General features: G+C 42.5%; 1 protein-coding gene and 1 long non-coding RNA gene across 4 annotated transcripts in view; one reads left to right on the top strand and one right to left on the bottom strand.

Moving 5' to 3' along the window:
- Positions 1–17502, top strand: part of mgat5 (alpha-1,6-mannosylglycoprotein 6-beta-N-acetylglucosaminyltransferase) — a 98848-nt gene that overhangs the window by 67973 nt on the left and 13373 nt on the right. The window contains exons 11-12 of the mRNA XM_061802492.1: positions 4949–5082; positions 15169–15318. Of these exons, the coding sequence (XP_061658476.1) occupies positions 4949–5082; positions 15169–15318 (284 nt within the window). The remainder of the gene's footprint in view (positions 1–4948; positions 5083–15168; positions 15319–17502) is intronic.
- LOC133491428 (uncharacterized) overlaps positions 1–17502 on the bottom strand; it is a 41654-nt gene that overhangs the window by 20925 nt on the left and 3227 nt on the right. For 2 of the 3 annotated variants that reach the window (XR_009792407.1, XR_009792405.1), the window contains exon 2: positions 4163–4373. The exons of the other annotated variant lie outside the window; for it this stretch is intronic. This is a non-coding gene — a long non-coding RNA (uncharacterized LOC133491428). The remainder of the gene's footprint in view (positions 1–4162; positions 4374–17502) is intronic. 3 annotated transcript variants of the gene reach the window in all.

Raw genomic sequence — 17502 nt, 5'->3', positions numbered from 1 at the left:
GCACCGACCACTTTACAGCCACAGCTCCAGACGGCAGCCTCAGCAATAGAGGCGCGGAACACACTTGGACTCAATGTCCCCCGCCTCTCCCGGGATGTGAGCAAAGTTCTTTCGGAGGTGGGAGTTGAAATTCCTTCTGACAGGGGAATCTGACAGCCGTTCCCAGCAGACCCTCACAATATGTTTGGGCCTGCCACATTGGACCGGCATCTTCCCCCACCATCGTAGCGAACTCACCACGGGGTAGTGATCAGTTGACAGCTCCGCCCCTCTCTTCACCCAAGTGTCTAAGACATACGGTCGCAAGTCTGATGACACAACTACAAAGTCGATCATTGATCTGGCACCTAGGACGTCCTGGTGCCAAGTGTACATCTGGACATCCCTATGCCCATGTTGAGCAAAAAATTCCAGTAATAGAACACCACTCGTGTTCTGATCGGAGGGGGCCATTCTTCCCAATCACGCCCTTCCAGGTCTCACTGTCATTGCCCACGTGGTCATTGAAGTCCCCCAGCAAAATTATGGAGTCCCCAGAGGGATCTCTCTCCAGCACTCCCTCTAAGAACACCAAAAAGGGTGGGTACTCTGAACAGCTATTTGGTGCATAGGCGCAACCAACAGTCAAGACCCATCCCCCTACCTGCAGGCGGAGGAGGGTATCCTCTCATCTACCGGGGTAAACCCCAACCTACAGGCCCCGAGCCGGGGGGTAATAAGTATACCCACACCTGTTTGCCTTCTCTCACGTTTGACAACCCCAGATTGGAACAGAGTCCAACCCCTCTCAAGAGGAGTGGTCCCAGAGCCCAAGCGGTGCATCGAGGCAAGTCCGCCGATATCTAGTCGGAACTTCTTGACTTCACTCACAAACTTGTGCTCTTTCCCTGCCAAAGAGGTGACATTCCATGTCCCTAGAGCTAGTTTCTGTAGCCGGGGTTCAAATCGCCAAGGTCCCCGCCTTTGTCCACTGCATGGCTCACATCGCACCTGCCCCCATGGCCACTCTCACAGGTGGTGAGCCCATGGGAAGGGGGACCCATGTTAACCTTTCGGGCTGTGCCCGGCCGAAGCTCCATGGGTGCAGGCCCGGCCACCAGGCGCTCGACTTTGAGCCCCACCTGCAGGCCTGGCTCCAGAGGGGGGCCCCAGTGACCCGCGTCTGGGCAAGGGAAACCAAGATCCAACATTTGCACTCATCATAGGGGTTTTGGAGTTGTACTTTGTCTGGTCCCTCACCTGAGACTTTTCTGCCATGGGTGACCCTACCAGGAGCGTGAAGCCCCAGATATCTGAGCTCCTAGGATCATCGGGACACATAAAACCCCTCCACCAAGATAAGGTGACTGCTCGAGGAGGGGGAGGTTGGACCAACATTTAAAATTACTAGCAAATAACCTAAACGAGGAGAACAAAAGAGGAGGACTACGACACCTGTAATTCCAGAGTTTATGGTATACAGTAATTAGATTTTTCCCAAAAGTGTGAATCCCAGCAGTCAGTGGTGCCTAATGAGTCAACCAAATGCAAGATTTTTCATGGACACCTTCTGGTACAGCACTTTTACTTTTGTAAAAACACACAAGGAATTTTTCTCCGGCAGTCGGTGATGACCTGGTGCGACATTCAGAGTAAGGAACAACATAGCAACAAGAACAAAGAACAAAAGACATTTCTGTTTCAGGGAACTATTCCTTATCAGACTTGCAAGATGTAAAATCTATATAAATAAGTGTTTTTACGTCCCACGTTGTGTTAAGCTTGTACAGAGTGCCTTTACTCGTTTGCAGTTCTCATTATAGACCAGTGCTGTCAATGGTGCAAAGGGAGTAGTTTAAAGTGAATTGTGTGGTCTACAAAATATTAAAAAATAAATGTAAAAAAATATGTATTACTAATAGTGAATGTCTTAACATGGCACAAGGCAGAAAAGTAGTAGTTCGCTGATCAAAAATTTAATGACTTAATTGCCAGAGGAAAAAAACTGTTTGAATGCCTGCTACTTTTGATTTTCATTGATCTGTAGCGCTTTCCCGACGAAAGGAGCTGAAAGAGCTGGTGGCCAGGATGTGGACGATCTCAAAGTTATCTTGCCTTCTCTGAACCTAGCTCGCATTGTGTGCAAGTTCTCAATAGTGGGTAACGTGGTGCTGATAATCTGTTCAGCAGTTTTGATTGTCCATTGCAGTCGGACTTTGTCCTTCTCTGTGGCGGCCCCAAACCAGACTGTGATGGAGGTACACAGAACTGATTGGATTACCACTGTGTAGAACTGTCTCAGGAGCTCTTGTGACGGGACGCGCTTCCTCAGAAGCCTCAAGAAGTACATCATTTGCTGGGCTTTTTTGAGGATAGAGTTGATGTTCGTCCCCCACTTCAGGTCCTCTGTGACTGTAATTCCCAAGAACTCGAAGGTCTCGACGGTTGACACAAGACTGTTGGACAGCGTCAGGGGCAGCTGTGGTGAAGGCTGCCTCCTGAAGTCCAAAATCATCTCCACAGTCACAGTGTTCAACGCCAGGTTGTATTGACCACACCGAAGGTCCAGTCTCCCCACTTCCCGTCGATACGCAGACTCGTCGCCGTCTTTGATGAGGCCGATGACCGTGGTGTCATCTGCGAACTTCAGGAGTTTGACGGTTGGATATCACGAGGTGCAGTCGTGTGAGAAGAGCAGAGGGGAGAGGACACAATCTTGGGGTACCCCGATGCTGGTAGTGCGCGTAGATGAGGGGGTATCCCCCAGCCTCACCTGCTGTGTCCTGGCCGTCAGGAAGTTGTAGATCCACCAGGAGATGGCAAGCGAGATGCTGAACTGGAGAAGTTTTGAGGAGAGGAGTTCAGGGATGATTGTGTTAAACGCAAAGCTGCAGTCCACTAAGATGATCCTCGCATAGGTACCCTTGCTGTCAAGATGGTCAAGGTTGAAGTGCAGAACCATCTTGACAGCATCATCCGCAGACCTGTTAGCGCAATAGTCAAACTGCAGTCGGTCCAGTTGCATATAGGTTTGTAAACTATATGAATATCAAGTGAGATTCATGCTGTATAAGATATGCTGGCATTGTTTCTTTAGAGAAGTTAGGTGGTGGCCTTAGCATTGCATCTCTGCACTTTGCAGATGATGTGGATCTGTTGGCTTCATCAAGCCATGATCTCCAACGTTCACTAGAGCGGTTCGCAACCTAGTATGAAGTGCCTGAGATGAGAATCAGCACCTCCAAACCATGGTCCTCAGTCAGAAAAGGGTGGCGTTCCCTCTCCGGGTCGGGGTTGAGATCCTGCCCCAAATGGCAAAGTTCAAGTATCTTGGGATCTTGTTCACGAGTGAGGGAAAAATGGAGTGGAAGATCAACAGGCAGATCAGAGCAGCATCTGCAATGATGCAGACTTTGTATTGGTCCTTTGTGGTAAAGAGGGAGATAAGTCGAAATGTGAAGCTCTCAATTTACCAGTCGATCTACGTTGGTACCCTCACCTAGGGTCACGAGCTGCAGGTCGTGACCAGGAAAAAAAAAAGGATTCTGGATACAAGTGACCGAAATGAGTTTCCTCTGCACGGTGTCCGGGCTCTCCCTTAGAGGCTCAGTGACGAACCGCTGCTCCTCAACATTGACAGGAGCCAGATGGGCTGGAGGATCTGATTCAGAGTCCTCCCGGACACCTCCGTGGTGAGGACAACCGAGGACACACTGGAGAGGCCATGTCTCTCAGCTGACCTGGGAACGCCTTGGGATCCCTTTGAAAGAGCTGGATGGAGTGACTGGGGACAGAGAAGTCTGGGTATTCCTGCTAAAGCTACTCCCTTCGCAACCCAACCCTGAAAAGTGGTAGAAGATGGATTGATTGTTGTAACATGACTCCAGGGCTTTGGAATTGCCATGTTCTCAAGGGGCCCCACTATCTTTTTTATTTTTTTCTCTACAGAAGCAAATAGGCTTGATTTAGTGAACTCGGACCACAGCAGCACCCTGAGGTTCTGCAAAAAACCCAATCCTTTACTGTATTAATTATCTACTTTGTTTCAAAAATATTTGTTTTATAAACTGAATCATCCATTCATTCATCAATTTTCTGTACTGCTTACACAATGAGAGAAAGCTAGGCTTTGCAGATGTACATTAACAAACGTCACTCTCCAATTCTTAAAGAGGATACCTACCCCGGCCCAGCTGGCAGTCCGGGCTTTTAGGCCATCACTTTTGGCTCCCAATGTAAGACACTGCTGTGTTCTGGGCTCAAACCTCGTTGGGGGGTCAAAGGCACACAGAAAAGTGTCCCTGGTTACACTTATACTTCTTCTAGTTGCAGTTGTGCCAGAGCTTATCCCAGCTGACTTTGGGCGAGAGGTACGGTACACCTTTAACTTCATCCTGACAGACAGACAAACAAGTATTCACACCTAAGGAGAATTTAGTCAATTCACCTAACATGTTTTTGTAATGTTGGAGAAAACCAAAGTTCCTAGACAAAACCCACACAAACTCCACACAGGAAAGCTGAGTCCCAGATACACACCCACAACCTCTGAACTGTGAGGCGGTCGTACTAACCAGTCTGCTACCATGCCACACTAAATCATTTCTGTCCAAATTCCTGATGTTTTCATTCGTGTTCGGGGAAAAAATAAGGACCTTCTATCCCCAGGCTTCTGACTTGTATCATGGATCCTTTAATAATGAACCATCACTGTACAAGGCCTATTGTTGAGGAGGGACCACCTCATTTCTGTGCCAGATTGTCATGCAGCCATTAGGTTCTTAAGAGGAGAGAGGAGAATGGAAAACTTTATCTAAGGCATATTGTATAGTCATGTTTATTCTTAAGAATCACCAAAGTATGAAAGAGGTTTTGCTTTTTTATCTAAAAACACAATTAGCATTGAATGAATTCCTTCTTTAGTTTGTGTATTAACAGTAAAATAGCTTTCCTCCTTTACTTGTGACAGCTCACACTCCAGACAACAGCTTCCTCGGGTTTGTAGTGGAGCAGCACCTGAACGCCAGTGACATCAAACACATTGATGACATCAAGAGACAAAATCAGTCTCTAGTCTATGGCAAGGTTGACAACTTCTGGAAGGTATGCCAACTCATCCTTAACACATTACGATAAATATTATATATAGCTCGACCCAAACCCAGGGAAACCAATTTCTAGGTCTACATTCTGCTCTGTGCTCTATTCGTGTGGGGACAACCATGGGTAAAACTTAGAGACAACAAAATAATGTGGTTTAGATCAAAGATTCTTAATTGGTGGGTCAGGACCTATTAGTTAACAGTAGACCCATAATGGGTAGGTTGCGAAGAGGTAGTAAAAACATTACAGGGGGTCCGCTACAGTGCCATCATGTGTCTTGGTGAATGGTCCGCAATCAGCTATATTGTGCAATACCATGGGAATACTTGGTCATGCGACATACGAAGCCCTCATCTGATGCAATACATATCTTTTCATTTATCAAGTGCTGCTCGTATAAATAAATAGCTGATTTAACAATTACTTTATTTCTTGTGTTTGTGAAGAGTGATAAACTCAGCACAACCAACTTGCATGCAAATTATGTATAGAAGCAAAACTAAGGACCCTATGTCCTGTTTTGTTGGTTGGATTTGACTTTTGTTTTATACAAAATTTTTACTTTCCTGAAAAGAAGAGATCAACTCCAAGATGAGTGGAATTCTTTGGTCTTATTTTGTGCAATTGGAAATTGTTTTTTGTACATGTTCTCATGTTCATCGTTAGTTTCCTAATAAGGTGCTTAAAAATGCTTTGAACGTGTAAGCATGTTATGCGATATTTAAAAATGTGTTTTCAAGGGGTCTTTTTGAATAATTTTTAGTCTTCTCTTATGATGGGTCATGACAATGGGAGTCCCGGGTTGACAACAGTTGAGAACCATTGGTTTGAGAGGAGTCAATTCATATGCATCCATATCAGCTTCCCTGTGCCAGTGTAATATATTCAAATACATACACTCCAGCACAGACACCAGGGGAATACTGTATCCTCAACAAAACTGATTAGGATACTTGGAGAGATTTGCAAATTGATTTCCTTACCATGGACCACATGATTTACTGCCCCTCCTTTGGCGAGGTTTGAGCTGACACACTTTCACAACTCCTTTCAAAATCAGTTGGTCAACCACAATTCATATTTGCCTAGTGGACAAAGTATATAAATTCATGAATTAATTGGGGTAGTGCCAATATGGACATTTGGTTGTTGGTTGTTTGGTTAAATGTGGAAGAACCTAACTTGGCCTTCAAAGAGCCTGGGCCTCAACACCATCAAACACATTTTATATCAACTGCTTGAGCTCACTCGACAGTTGGCACCTTCGGTATGTTTAGCTTGTGTGAGTCTTTAGGTCACATATAGAAACGTGCATCACGTACAGAAATGTGCATCATATAATTAACAGACATGCACAGTGCAAACAGTCACAGTCACTTACAGAATTACTGTAACAATCGTTCATGTCTGTTATTAATGATAAACACCATCTTGCACTATAAACCGGATCCATCGTCAGAAGAAAAAGAGGAATGCACAGAGCCTACAACTGAGTGTAGGTACTTTGAATGTTGGGACTATGACAGGAAAAGCTCAGGAGTTGGTTGACATGATGATTAGGAGAAAGGTTGATATTCTGTGCATCCAAGAGAGCAAGTGGAAAGGTAGTAAGGCTAGAAGTTTAGGAGCAGGGTTTAAATTATTCTACCACGGAGTAGATGGGAAGAGAAATGGAGTAGGGGTTATTTTAAAGGAAGAGCTGGCTAAGAATGTCTTGGAGGTGAAAAGAGTATCACATCGAGTGATGAGACTAAAATTTGAAATTGAGGGTGTTATGTATAATGTGGTTAGCGGCTATGCCCCACAGGTAGGATGGGACCTAGAGTTGAAAGAGAAATTCTGGAAGGAACTAGATGAAGTAGTTCTGAGCATCCCAGACAGCGAGAGAGTTGTGATTGGTGCAGATTGTAATGGACATATTGGTAAAGGAAACAGGGGCGATGAGGAAGTGATGGGTAAGTACGGCATCCAAGAAAGGAACTTTGAGGGACAGATGGTGGTGGACTTTGCATAAAGGATGGAAATGGCTGTAGTGAACACTTATTTCTAGAAGAGGGAGGAACATACAGTGACCTACAAGAGCGGAGGTAGAAGCACACTGGTGGATTATATTTTGTGCAGACGATGTAATCTGAAGGAGATTATTGACTAAATTAGTGGTAGGGGAGAGTATAGCTCAACAGCATAGGATGGTGGTGTGTAGGATGACTCTGGTGGTGGGTAGGAAGATTTAGAAGACAAAGGTAGAGCAGAGAACCATGTGGTGGAAGTTGAGAAAGGAAGAATGTTGTGCAGCCTTTCGGAAAGAGGTGAGACAGGCTCTCGATGGACAGCAGAAGCTCCCGGAAGACTGGATTACGACAGCCAAGGTAATCAGAGAGACAGGCAGGAGAGAACTTGGTGTGTCTTTTGGTAGGAAAGGGGAGAAGGAGACTTGTTGGTGGAACCCCAAAATACAGGGAGTCATACAAGGAAAGAGATTAGCGAAGAAGAAGTGGGACACTGAGAGGACTGAGGAGAGGCGAAAGGAGTACATCGAGATGCGATGAAGGGCAAAGGTAGAGGTGGCAAAGGCTAAACAAGAGGCATATGAAGACATGTACACCAGGTTGGACCCGAAAGAAGGAGAAAAGGATCTCTACAGGTTGGCCAGACAGAGGGATAGAGATGGGAAGGATGTGCAGCAAGTAAAGGTGATTAAGGATAGAGATGGAAATGTGTTGACTGGTGCCAGTAGTGTGCTAAATAGATGGAAAGAATACTTTGAGAAGTTTATGAAGAAAATGAGAGAGAAGGAAGAGTTGAAGAGGCAAGTGTGAAGGACCAGGAAGTGGCAACGATTAGTAAGGGGGAAGTCAGAAAGGCACCACAAAGGATGGAAAAATGGAAGGGCAGTTAGTCCTGATGACATACCAGTGGAGGTATGGAAGCAATTTGGAGAGATGGCTGTGGAGTTTTTGACCAACTTATTCAACAGAATACTAGCGGGCGAAAAGATGCCTGAAGAATGGAGGAAAAGTGTTCTAGTTCCCATTTTTAAGAACAAAGATGATGTTCAGAGCTGTGGGAATTATGGAGAAATAAAGTTGATGAGCCACACAATGAAGTTATGGGAAAGAGTAGTGGAGGCAAGACTCAGGACAGAACTAAGTATCTGCGAGGAACAGTATGGTTTCATGCCTAGAATGAGTACCACAGATGCATTATTTGCCTTGAGGATGCTAGTGGAAAGGTACAGAAAAGGTCGGAAGGAGCTACATTGTGTCTTTGTGGATTTACAGAAAGCCCATGACAGAGTACCAAGAGAGGAACTGTGGTACTGCATGCGTAAGTCTAGTGTGGCAGAGAAGTATGTTAAAATTGTACAGGACATGTATTATGGCAGCAGCACAATGGTGAGGTGTGCCTTAGGTGTGACAAAAGAATTTAAGGTGGAGGTGGGACTGCATCAGGGATCAGCTCTGAGCCCCTTCCTGTTTGCAGTCGTAATGGATAGGCTGACAGATGAGGTTAGGCTGGAATCCCCTTGGACCATGATGTTCGCAGATGATAATGTGATATGCAGTGAAAGCAGGGAGCATGGAGAGGAACAATTAAAAAGATGAGCCACCTCATCTGGCTCCTCTGAGTGCAGAGGAGCAGCGGCTCTTCTCTGAGCTCCTCCCGGATGACCAAGCTTCTCACCCTATCTCTCGAAGAGATTCCAGACACCGTGCGAAGGGACTTCTTTTTGGCCGCTTGTATCCGGGATATTGTTTTTCCTTCATGACCCACGGCTCGTGATCATAGGTGAGGGGAGCTCAACCGGTAAATAGAAAGCTTTGCCTTTCAGCTTGTTTTTTGTGAGGACTCAGAAAGTGGAGACGCTGTTGAACCTTCTTGATGAGAGATGATGTCTGTCCAGAGAGGTCCTCAGAGATCAAGACTCCCAGGAACCTGAAAGTGCAGACTCTCTACACACACTCGCCGTTAATGAAGAGTCAAGGCAGTTAAGTTCTGCTCCTCCAAAAGACTTCAAGAAGACTCCAAAATGGGTGGGTACTCAGGAATGCTGTGTGGTGCATATGGACAGTCACAAGCCTTCCCCACACCCGAAGGTGGAGGGAGGCGACCCTCTCTCATCTACAGGGGTGAACCCCATCGTACAGGCGCCGAGCTGGGGGGCAATAGGTATACCCACACCTTCCTGCCGCTTCTCACTATGGGTAACTCCAGAGTGGAAAGATCTCTAACCCCTCTCAAGATGACTGGTGCCTGGTACCAGAGACAAGGGTGTGTGTTGAGGCGAGTTGAACTATTTCTCGTCTGAGCTTTTTGACCTCACGCACCTGCACAGGCTCCTTCCCTGCCAGTGAGGTGACTTTTCACGTTCCCAAGATCCAATATTTGTACACGTCATTGGGGTTTTGGAGTCATACTTTGTTGTATTTTGCATGACATGCAGTTGCATAACTGGTTAGAGCATCAGTCAACCTCACAGTTGACTGATAACCTCACAGTTCTGAGGACTGGGGTTCAAATCCCGGCCTTGTCTGTGTGGAGTTTGCATGTTCGCCTTGTACTTGCATGGGTTTTCTCCGGGCAGTCCAGTTTCCTCCCACATCCCAAAAACATCTGTTAACTGGAGACTCTAAATTGCCCTTAGGTGTCATTGTGAGTGTGAATGGTTGTTTGTCTCTATGTCCCCTGCGATTGACTGGCGACCAGTTCAGGGTGTACTATGCGTTCTGCCTGAAGATAGCTGGTATAGGCTTCAGCCCTTCCGCGACCCGTCAGGATAAACGCCTCAGAAAATTGATGGATGGATGCACATTTACCTTACGTATGTCTCAGCAGCTGTATTTTGACATCCCATAGCAACCAAAACATTTCCAAATGTTTGCTTCTATTGCTCCAAAATTACATTTATCTGAGGCGAACATCCATTTGATTTTTGTTAGGTTTTAAACAAGTGAGTGATCAGTCGCGTACCCCTGCCACACTCTGATCTCAGTTTGGTTATTCTGTTTGATGTGTCATCCAAGTTAGGTGTGTATGTTGGATCGAAGGATCCATATTTGGTTTGTAAGTGACGTTTAATGTTCCTGCTTTTTATTAAAGCCACAGTTAGGCCTGCGATTATACCACTTTTTTTAGGATGATATATTTTCCAAAAAGCTATCACAATAAACACGAATATCGTTGATTTTTAAATGGGTTGAAATCATTAAAAATGAGCAATCAACCTGCAGAACTGTGTGGTTGGTATGCTTAAGATGCTGGAGATGAGGCCTTCACCTATCAATCAAATACATTTGCTGTTGTCCACAAGAGTGGACTACTCAGAATGTAACCCAGAGTTACTATGCCTACTAGCAGCTAACAGCCCTCCAACTTGCCCGTTGGCTGAGTGTGTGATTTATCAAGTCTAGAAAAACTATGGTGTTCATCTTATTTAGCAAACGATTAGTCGATATAGTAATTATCATGACAGGTCTCACAACACATGACTCAATAATTTTACACGATTTTACAGTTGAAAATACAGGTCCATCCATTCCTTTTCAAATACTCCTTCTAAACTTTAAAACCAGCCACACCATGTCATCAATCCCACAAATCTCTTCTGGTAAATGAATGCTTTTTCACTAATTTTTGTTCATGTGAACTGAATGTAACCTAAAAGGCTCCCATGATTTGAAATAAATAAATATATATATACATATATGCACGCACACAGTGCCTGCATACACAATCTGTGACACTGCCCAGTGTAAGGAAAAAACAGTGACGTTCAGATGTACTGTACTTATTTGATCTTTTAATAGCAATTGGCCATGGGTCCACATGAAACCAAGACTTAATTCTGATTCAGATCCCAATGCTCTGTTTGAAGATATCCGTACCACAGGAACCAAACCTTTCCTTCACCAATTTCTTGTTGTCAAAAATAGATATACTGTATCAGGTGTTTATCATAAAGCGAAATGTAATTTTCAAGGACACGTTGTGTTTATTGCCTATTCTTTTATGTCCTTGTAAAGTGAATAAATCAATCCGCTTGAAATAATAGCTCTCATGCTGTTTCTGACTCATCACTGTGGGGTATCCACAGAGATGCTGAGTGTGTTAGGGAAATGATATTCCCTCTGCCACTGAATTATCTCCTTCCTGATAAGCCCCGAGCTCCCAGAGTCATCAGAAATGATTTCACATCACAAACTGATCTGAAGTCCATTTGACGTTGAATATATTTTGAGCGTGAGCAGAGTTAAACAGGGTTTACCTTTCTGCATTATGATGAACCTAGTTTTCTTCTTGAGAGTTGCTTCATTTTACAGCAGAGCAAGAATGCAGACTGAATATTAAGCAAGGGGGAAGTGTTTTTGATTACACCTTGTATCTGAAGCATAATACTCTTAGCATACACAACTACCTCATAAAACAGTTAAATCTGCAACCTTTATAATAGTAGTGAGACGTTATATTCAGAGGTGGGTAGGTTTGCATTACATCTACTCTGTTACATTTACTCAAGTAAGATTTTGGATCTATTGTACTTGTCAGAGCAGTTTTGATGAGGCATACGTTTTACTTTTACTTGGTTGTGTAGTATGTTAAGAAGAACCTGTACTTTAAACTCAGTTACAATAAAAAAGTGAACATGTATTTGCTCCCTTGTCAAATTCTTACATCTTTGTGTAATTTTCTAACCATAAGATCATCAAACAAATGTAAATAAAGGGAGTCCTCAGTTTAAAACGGTCTGAACCTAAAATGTTTAAACTTCACCATTTCTATGTCTCCTCTGCCATTTTGTCCCTAGCACTGTCATGTTTCTTCTTAGGTCATACCTATTGCTTGTCTGTGTTTGTGCGCTGGGAGAATAAATGCCTTTTTCGCCCACCTTTTTACACATGATGGCCCAAAAGAATAAAGCTGGGTTTTTTAGCATTGCTGGTCCCGCCAAAATAAAAGCAATTACTATGGAAACAAAGCTTAACGTCATAAAAAGATCAGAGAAAGGAATAACGCTAACGATAAAGACTTGGGCTTCAGTCGGTCGATCGTGGTGATTATTATTAAGGACAAAGCTTGTATTTTAGCGCACATGAAGGGCTTTGGCTCTATGACTGATTGATCACGAAGCAACTGTCAAGAAAAAAAAAACAAAGCAACATTTATCAATCGTTGCCAAGATGGAAAGATTACTTATGAATCAAGGATCAGAATCAATGTAGGCTTAATATGAGCCAATAATGGTAAGTACAGCATCTTGGGTTTTTTTTTTTAAATGCATTTGTTTTTTAAAGAAGTAGCAACACCCACCCATTTTCTAAGCCACTTATCCTCACGAGGGTCACGGAGTCCTGGAGCCAATCCCAGCTGTCATCTTAAATTTTGACTTTCATGGTGAAATCCATCTTACGCTAAAATTCGGGTAATGTCGCTAGTGTAGGAACGGATTTCAGTCTTAGACAGAGGACTCCCTGTATCTGTCAAATAGAACCCAAGTGAACATAAAATGCTGTGTTTAAATTATTGGATTTATTGAGGCAAAAAAAACATTGAAAGTTACCCGGTCCTGTTTGGAAAAAGTAATGGCCCTATAAACATAATAACTGGTTTGGGCCATTCATAGCAGCAACAACTGAAATCAAGTGTTTTCTATAACTGACGGTCTTTCACATCTCTGTATTGATATATTGGCCACCCATCCTTGCAGAATTGTTAGAATTCTGCAAAAATTTATGTTTTTTTTAAGCATTAACGGCTTTAATAAAGTCATGCCACATCATTTCAATCAGGTTCAAGTCTGGACTTTGACTAGGCACTCGAAATGCTTGTTTTTCTTTTTATAAGACGTTCAGAATTTGACTTGGTGATGTGTTTTGGATCGTTATCCTGCTGCAGACTCTAACTGTACTTCAGCTTGAGGTCACACACTAATGAATGAACAATCTTTGTCTGGATTTTCTGTTAAAGAGCATAATTCATGGTTCCATCAATTACAGCAAGTGGTCCAGGTCCTGAAGGAGCATTAGTATTTACTTATTTTGTTTTATTGGACAATTGTCCAATAAAGTACTTCGTACTTCAATTTCATTACTTTGATTTCTGTGCATCCATTTGGCTTCTCTTTCTTGCAACCTTAAAACCCAGTGCACGTGTATGATATTGATGCTTCAAATAGCATCTAGAGAGCAATGTCCTTTGACCATGAAGCTTTATGTAAGGAGTGCCCTGAAGGCTCATAGGCTACCGATGCTGCTCCATTGCGCACAGTCAAGAGGTCACAACAAATGCAAATACATTTTTAGCTCTAGACTTGTTTTTCTTTACTTTTAAGATACTTAATTTTCTTTCTGCATGTTACAGGTAACCAATTTTCCACTTCAAAAATATTTAATTTTTAAGATAGGGAAGACATATGATGGGCAGAGGATTGTTTGGTTTTTAACTACACTGCTTACTTTCTTTGTAGGACTTCATGAAAAGTCCTGAATACCTTTTTAATGTGGAGGTACATCTTTATAGCTACCTGCTATTAACAACTCTGCCACGCACACAAGATTACATGGGAGTGGTTTCATTTTCAAATTAGTCTCTCACTCACTCACTCACTCACTCACTTACACACAAACATACACTTGCCTGCCTTATTTATAGCAGGCTAGCAGGAGGCATCTGATTGGCTCACAGGGGAACGTGACAAGTGGCTACGTGAAATATAAGCAGGCAAAGTTTTGCGAGAGGCGTCCATGTATTTGTTAGTGAAATTATATGGAGATTTTAAATTTGGCAGCTTTCAGCTAAATGAAGCCATGCTACACCCACAAGTCTCTAAAATATAGTTAATCAATCAATGCTCTGCCATGTCTGTTAGTGTGTCAGAGCACACATACTTTTGAGGGATCCTGTCATTATGGGGAAGGTGAGCCTTTGATCCACATTCAAGTTTAAAGTTTACTCATCAGATAAGATAACTCGTGCAAACAGACAAGATTATTGGAATGGCATATCTGAGCAATGCCATCTGGACCTATGCATTATTCACAATGAAATTAAAAACAATATTGAAATACAAACAAAAGTGGGAGCAACACATCTTGCACATTTTAACCCAACACAGCACAAAATAAGTCTTTTCATTTTGACACAACATAAATATTGTTAACAGGCCCAGCAAATTTGAATCTTCTTCTTTTCCTTTTGGCTTGTCCCATTAGGGGTCGCCACAGCATGTCATCTTTTTCCATCTAAGCCTATCTCCTGCATCTTCCTCTCTTAACACCAACTGCCCTCATGTCTTCCCTGACAACATCCATCAAAAGTGAAAGCAAAAGTGTTAGAAAAAAAGGATGACGATCGAGCGAGGGCAATTGACAAGGATGCTGGAATCAAAAACTGTTTCAGACGGGCATGGCTTGAAAAAAGTGTAACCGAAAACGATATCAACATGTCTAACCGAACACATATAAAAAGTGGACATTCCCGGCAAAGTGCTGTGCACTCTGTGTTCCAATAGGAGCAAAAAATATCCAGAACGAAACTCAACACCCCCCCCTAAAAAAAAAAAAGGTAACCATTTATTAATCCCAGTGATATACTTTATTCAGAAGGGGAATCACACAACACGACAGATATTTGAGCCCATGCTTCCTGCTATTTATATACCCACAATACTCTTTGTGCCAATGTAGAATAGTAGCCTGAATATCAATACATAACACTTGGTGACTTTATTTAACAACGAGCTGTTGTGTAAATAGTGGCATCCAGGGAAGATGCATTTTTAGGGTGTTGGCATAGCTAGCCATCTAACTCCACAGTGTAGTGGTAAAAATGGTCCAAGTGATTATAACCAAGCAACTCACAGTTGAGCCAGATAGCCATTTAAGGAATGAAGGCACTTTATTCTTATACTGAGGGAGAGGGGAGACTCATGCTTGAACCCCAAATTTCATTCTTTGACTTCAGTTCATTGTCTTTTGGACGTTACCCTTTTTTATATATAAAAATCTGTTGCATTTTGTTGCCATTAATTGGAGTCAAGTTTATAGTTGGGTTTATCTCTCCTGAATGCTGTTTTTCTCTGGGTCATAGGACAAGAAAAAATACCTTGACATCATTCACAGCTACATGGAAGTACATGGTACTGTGCATGGCACTAGCACTGTGCACCTCCCAAGCTACGTGAGGAATCACGGCATCTTGAGCGGACGAGATTTGCAGTTTCTCCTCAGAGAAACCAAGGTTAGTTCATTTGCCTGTCTTTCATTCAAAGATTCATCTTCTTAAAATTTGTAGCAAACTACCATTTCAGCGCATGACCATAGCTGCCATTGAGAGCAGTGCGATCTTGACGTTTGTATTGTTTACAAGACACATATCCTTACAGATCCACTCACTGAAACATTGTTTGGATTTCTGCAGTTACAACCTCAATCTTTCTAAATTCTGGGTTACAGCCCTGATGCTGCATCAAATTTATGTTCAGAAGTGCAAAATGCCAAAGATATAGTTGGTTTGTCACTGAATTTCCTCAAATTAATTGCTCAAGGACAAGTCAAATAAGAAGGGTTTTCCTTAAATTTATCTACAAACAGACTGCCTGAACTAATTGGTCTCATGAGGGGTTAAACCTTCACCTGTACAGTAAAATTACTGTAGGGAACAAACATCCTCCTGTGAAACATGTTCCCATCTAACGAACGCTTATGTAATTTACTCTATCTTCTGGATGTGCTCAGCCCCAGCTCTGTACTATTATACTGCAGTTGTCCATTAGTTATGAGTCCAGGTTATGTTCTTTTTTATTTTTATGTATTTGTAATGGTGCAATAAACATCTCTGTGAATGAGGTCATTGTAATTTTGGTCTGGTTTTAATTTTTGTGTTCATGGGAAATATTTATAGCCTGAGTATTGGAACTCACCACGTGTGGATGGAGCAATTCAAATTCACTCATAAAGGTCAAGACTACAGTGGCTTAACAAAACATTTCTGTGAAAATAATTGGTGAATTCAACCGCATTCATCTTAACGTTTTGCAGAAATGTTACAATAAGATCAGGAAGCGATGACATTTTCTATCCAAAAGGTCAGGTTCATTGTTCTGCATCAACAAAACCCTTGCTGTCATTCATCATCCAGCACGATAGGACTAATCATGCGGTGTCAATCTCGCTTGCCTTTAAATATTTCAGAGAGCACGCATTCACTTTTCTCAGATACAGTAATACTTTCAATCTCTCTCAGTAACTCTTTGTTTCTCTCCCCTCTTTGGTCTCTATAAATAGAGGTTGACGGTTTCTCAAGGTTGAGGAGCTTTTTGCCTGCACTTATACAACACACCTTGCATGCAAAGAAGTGTTGTGCTATGCTGCCACCTGTTGTTGGAAAGATGATACTAAGCATCATTTGCTTGGATTAAACTCAACAAGAGCACTGGTTTGGAAAACCAGGGGTTGTGTGTTCGTATCCCACTGGGGCCTCCACTCCCTGAGAAGGGTTGCGTCAGGAAGGGCATCCGGCATGAAAATTGTGCTAAACATATGTGCGTTCATCTGAGATGACACGCTGTGGCGACCACGAAAGGGACAAGCCGAAAGAAACTTTAAACTCAACAACATGCTGTAATGTCGTTTTGTTTTTTTTTTTTGTTTTGTTTTTTTTAATTCTGGACAAAGTATTGGCACCCATGATTTTTGCCAAATTCTGGCCAAACCACAGTCCATCTGGAAAATGCCATATCGACAGAGGAAATCAAAATAGTGTTGTGGCAGTGTACACTGACAGAAATAAGCATATACACACTTAAACAAAAACACACTTTCTGTGGTGGAGGGATTACTATTTTTGGCTTCTCGATTAGTTAGAGGCAAAATTTTTTTTTAAAAAGTTAGCCGGCCAAAAGCCTTAGCAAAGGTTGTTTTAGGCAACATTATCCAGTGTCACCAAAAAGTATTCACACCCCTTCATGTTTTTCATATTTGCTATGTTACAAACTTATTCCTAAACTGATTTGAATATAGTTTTCCTTCGTACAATCTACATAAAATATTCCATGATCATTAATTCAAAACATATTTTCAGACATTTATTAAATTTAGCGGAAAAATTACAAGCATTTAAACAAAATACATGTAGGTCCTTAAGTATTCTGAATATTTGCTAATGCATGCAAATTTAAGCTCAGGTGCATCTGATTTCCACTGATTTCCACTTTTACTTAAGTTACATTATTGTCAAATAACAAACTTTCATGAGTACATTATTTGGCTATTCTACCCACCTCTGGAGCAGATTTCCTTTATTGCAACTCTTGTGTTCAAGCAGCATTTTTGCGCATGAGATCAGCCAGCCATAGGTTGCATTGGTCTTTCGTGTTTTTGTATTGAGGGGCTATGGGTTGTGGCTCTGGTTATGGTCCTAGTG

Source organism: Syngnathoides biaculeatus, chromosome 2 (genome assembly GCF_019802595.1).
Source record: "Syngnathoides biaculeatus isolate LvHL_M chromosome 2, ASM1980259v1, whole genome shotgun sequence".
NCBI lineage: Eukaryota > Metazoa > Chordata > Actinopteri > Syngnathiformes > Syngnathidae > Syngnathoides > Syngnathoides biaculeatus.
This window is presented reverse-complemented; position numbering and strand designations above follow the sequence as displayed.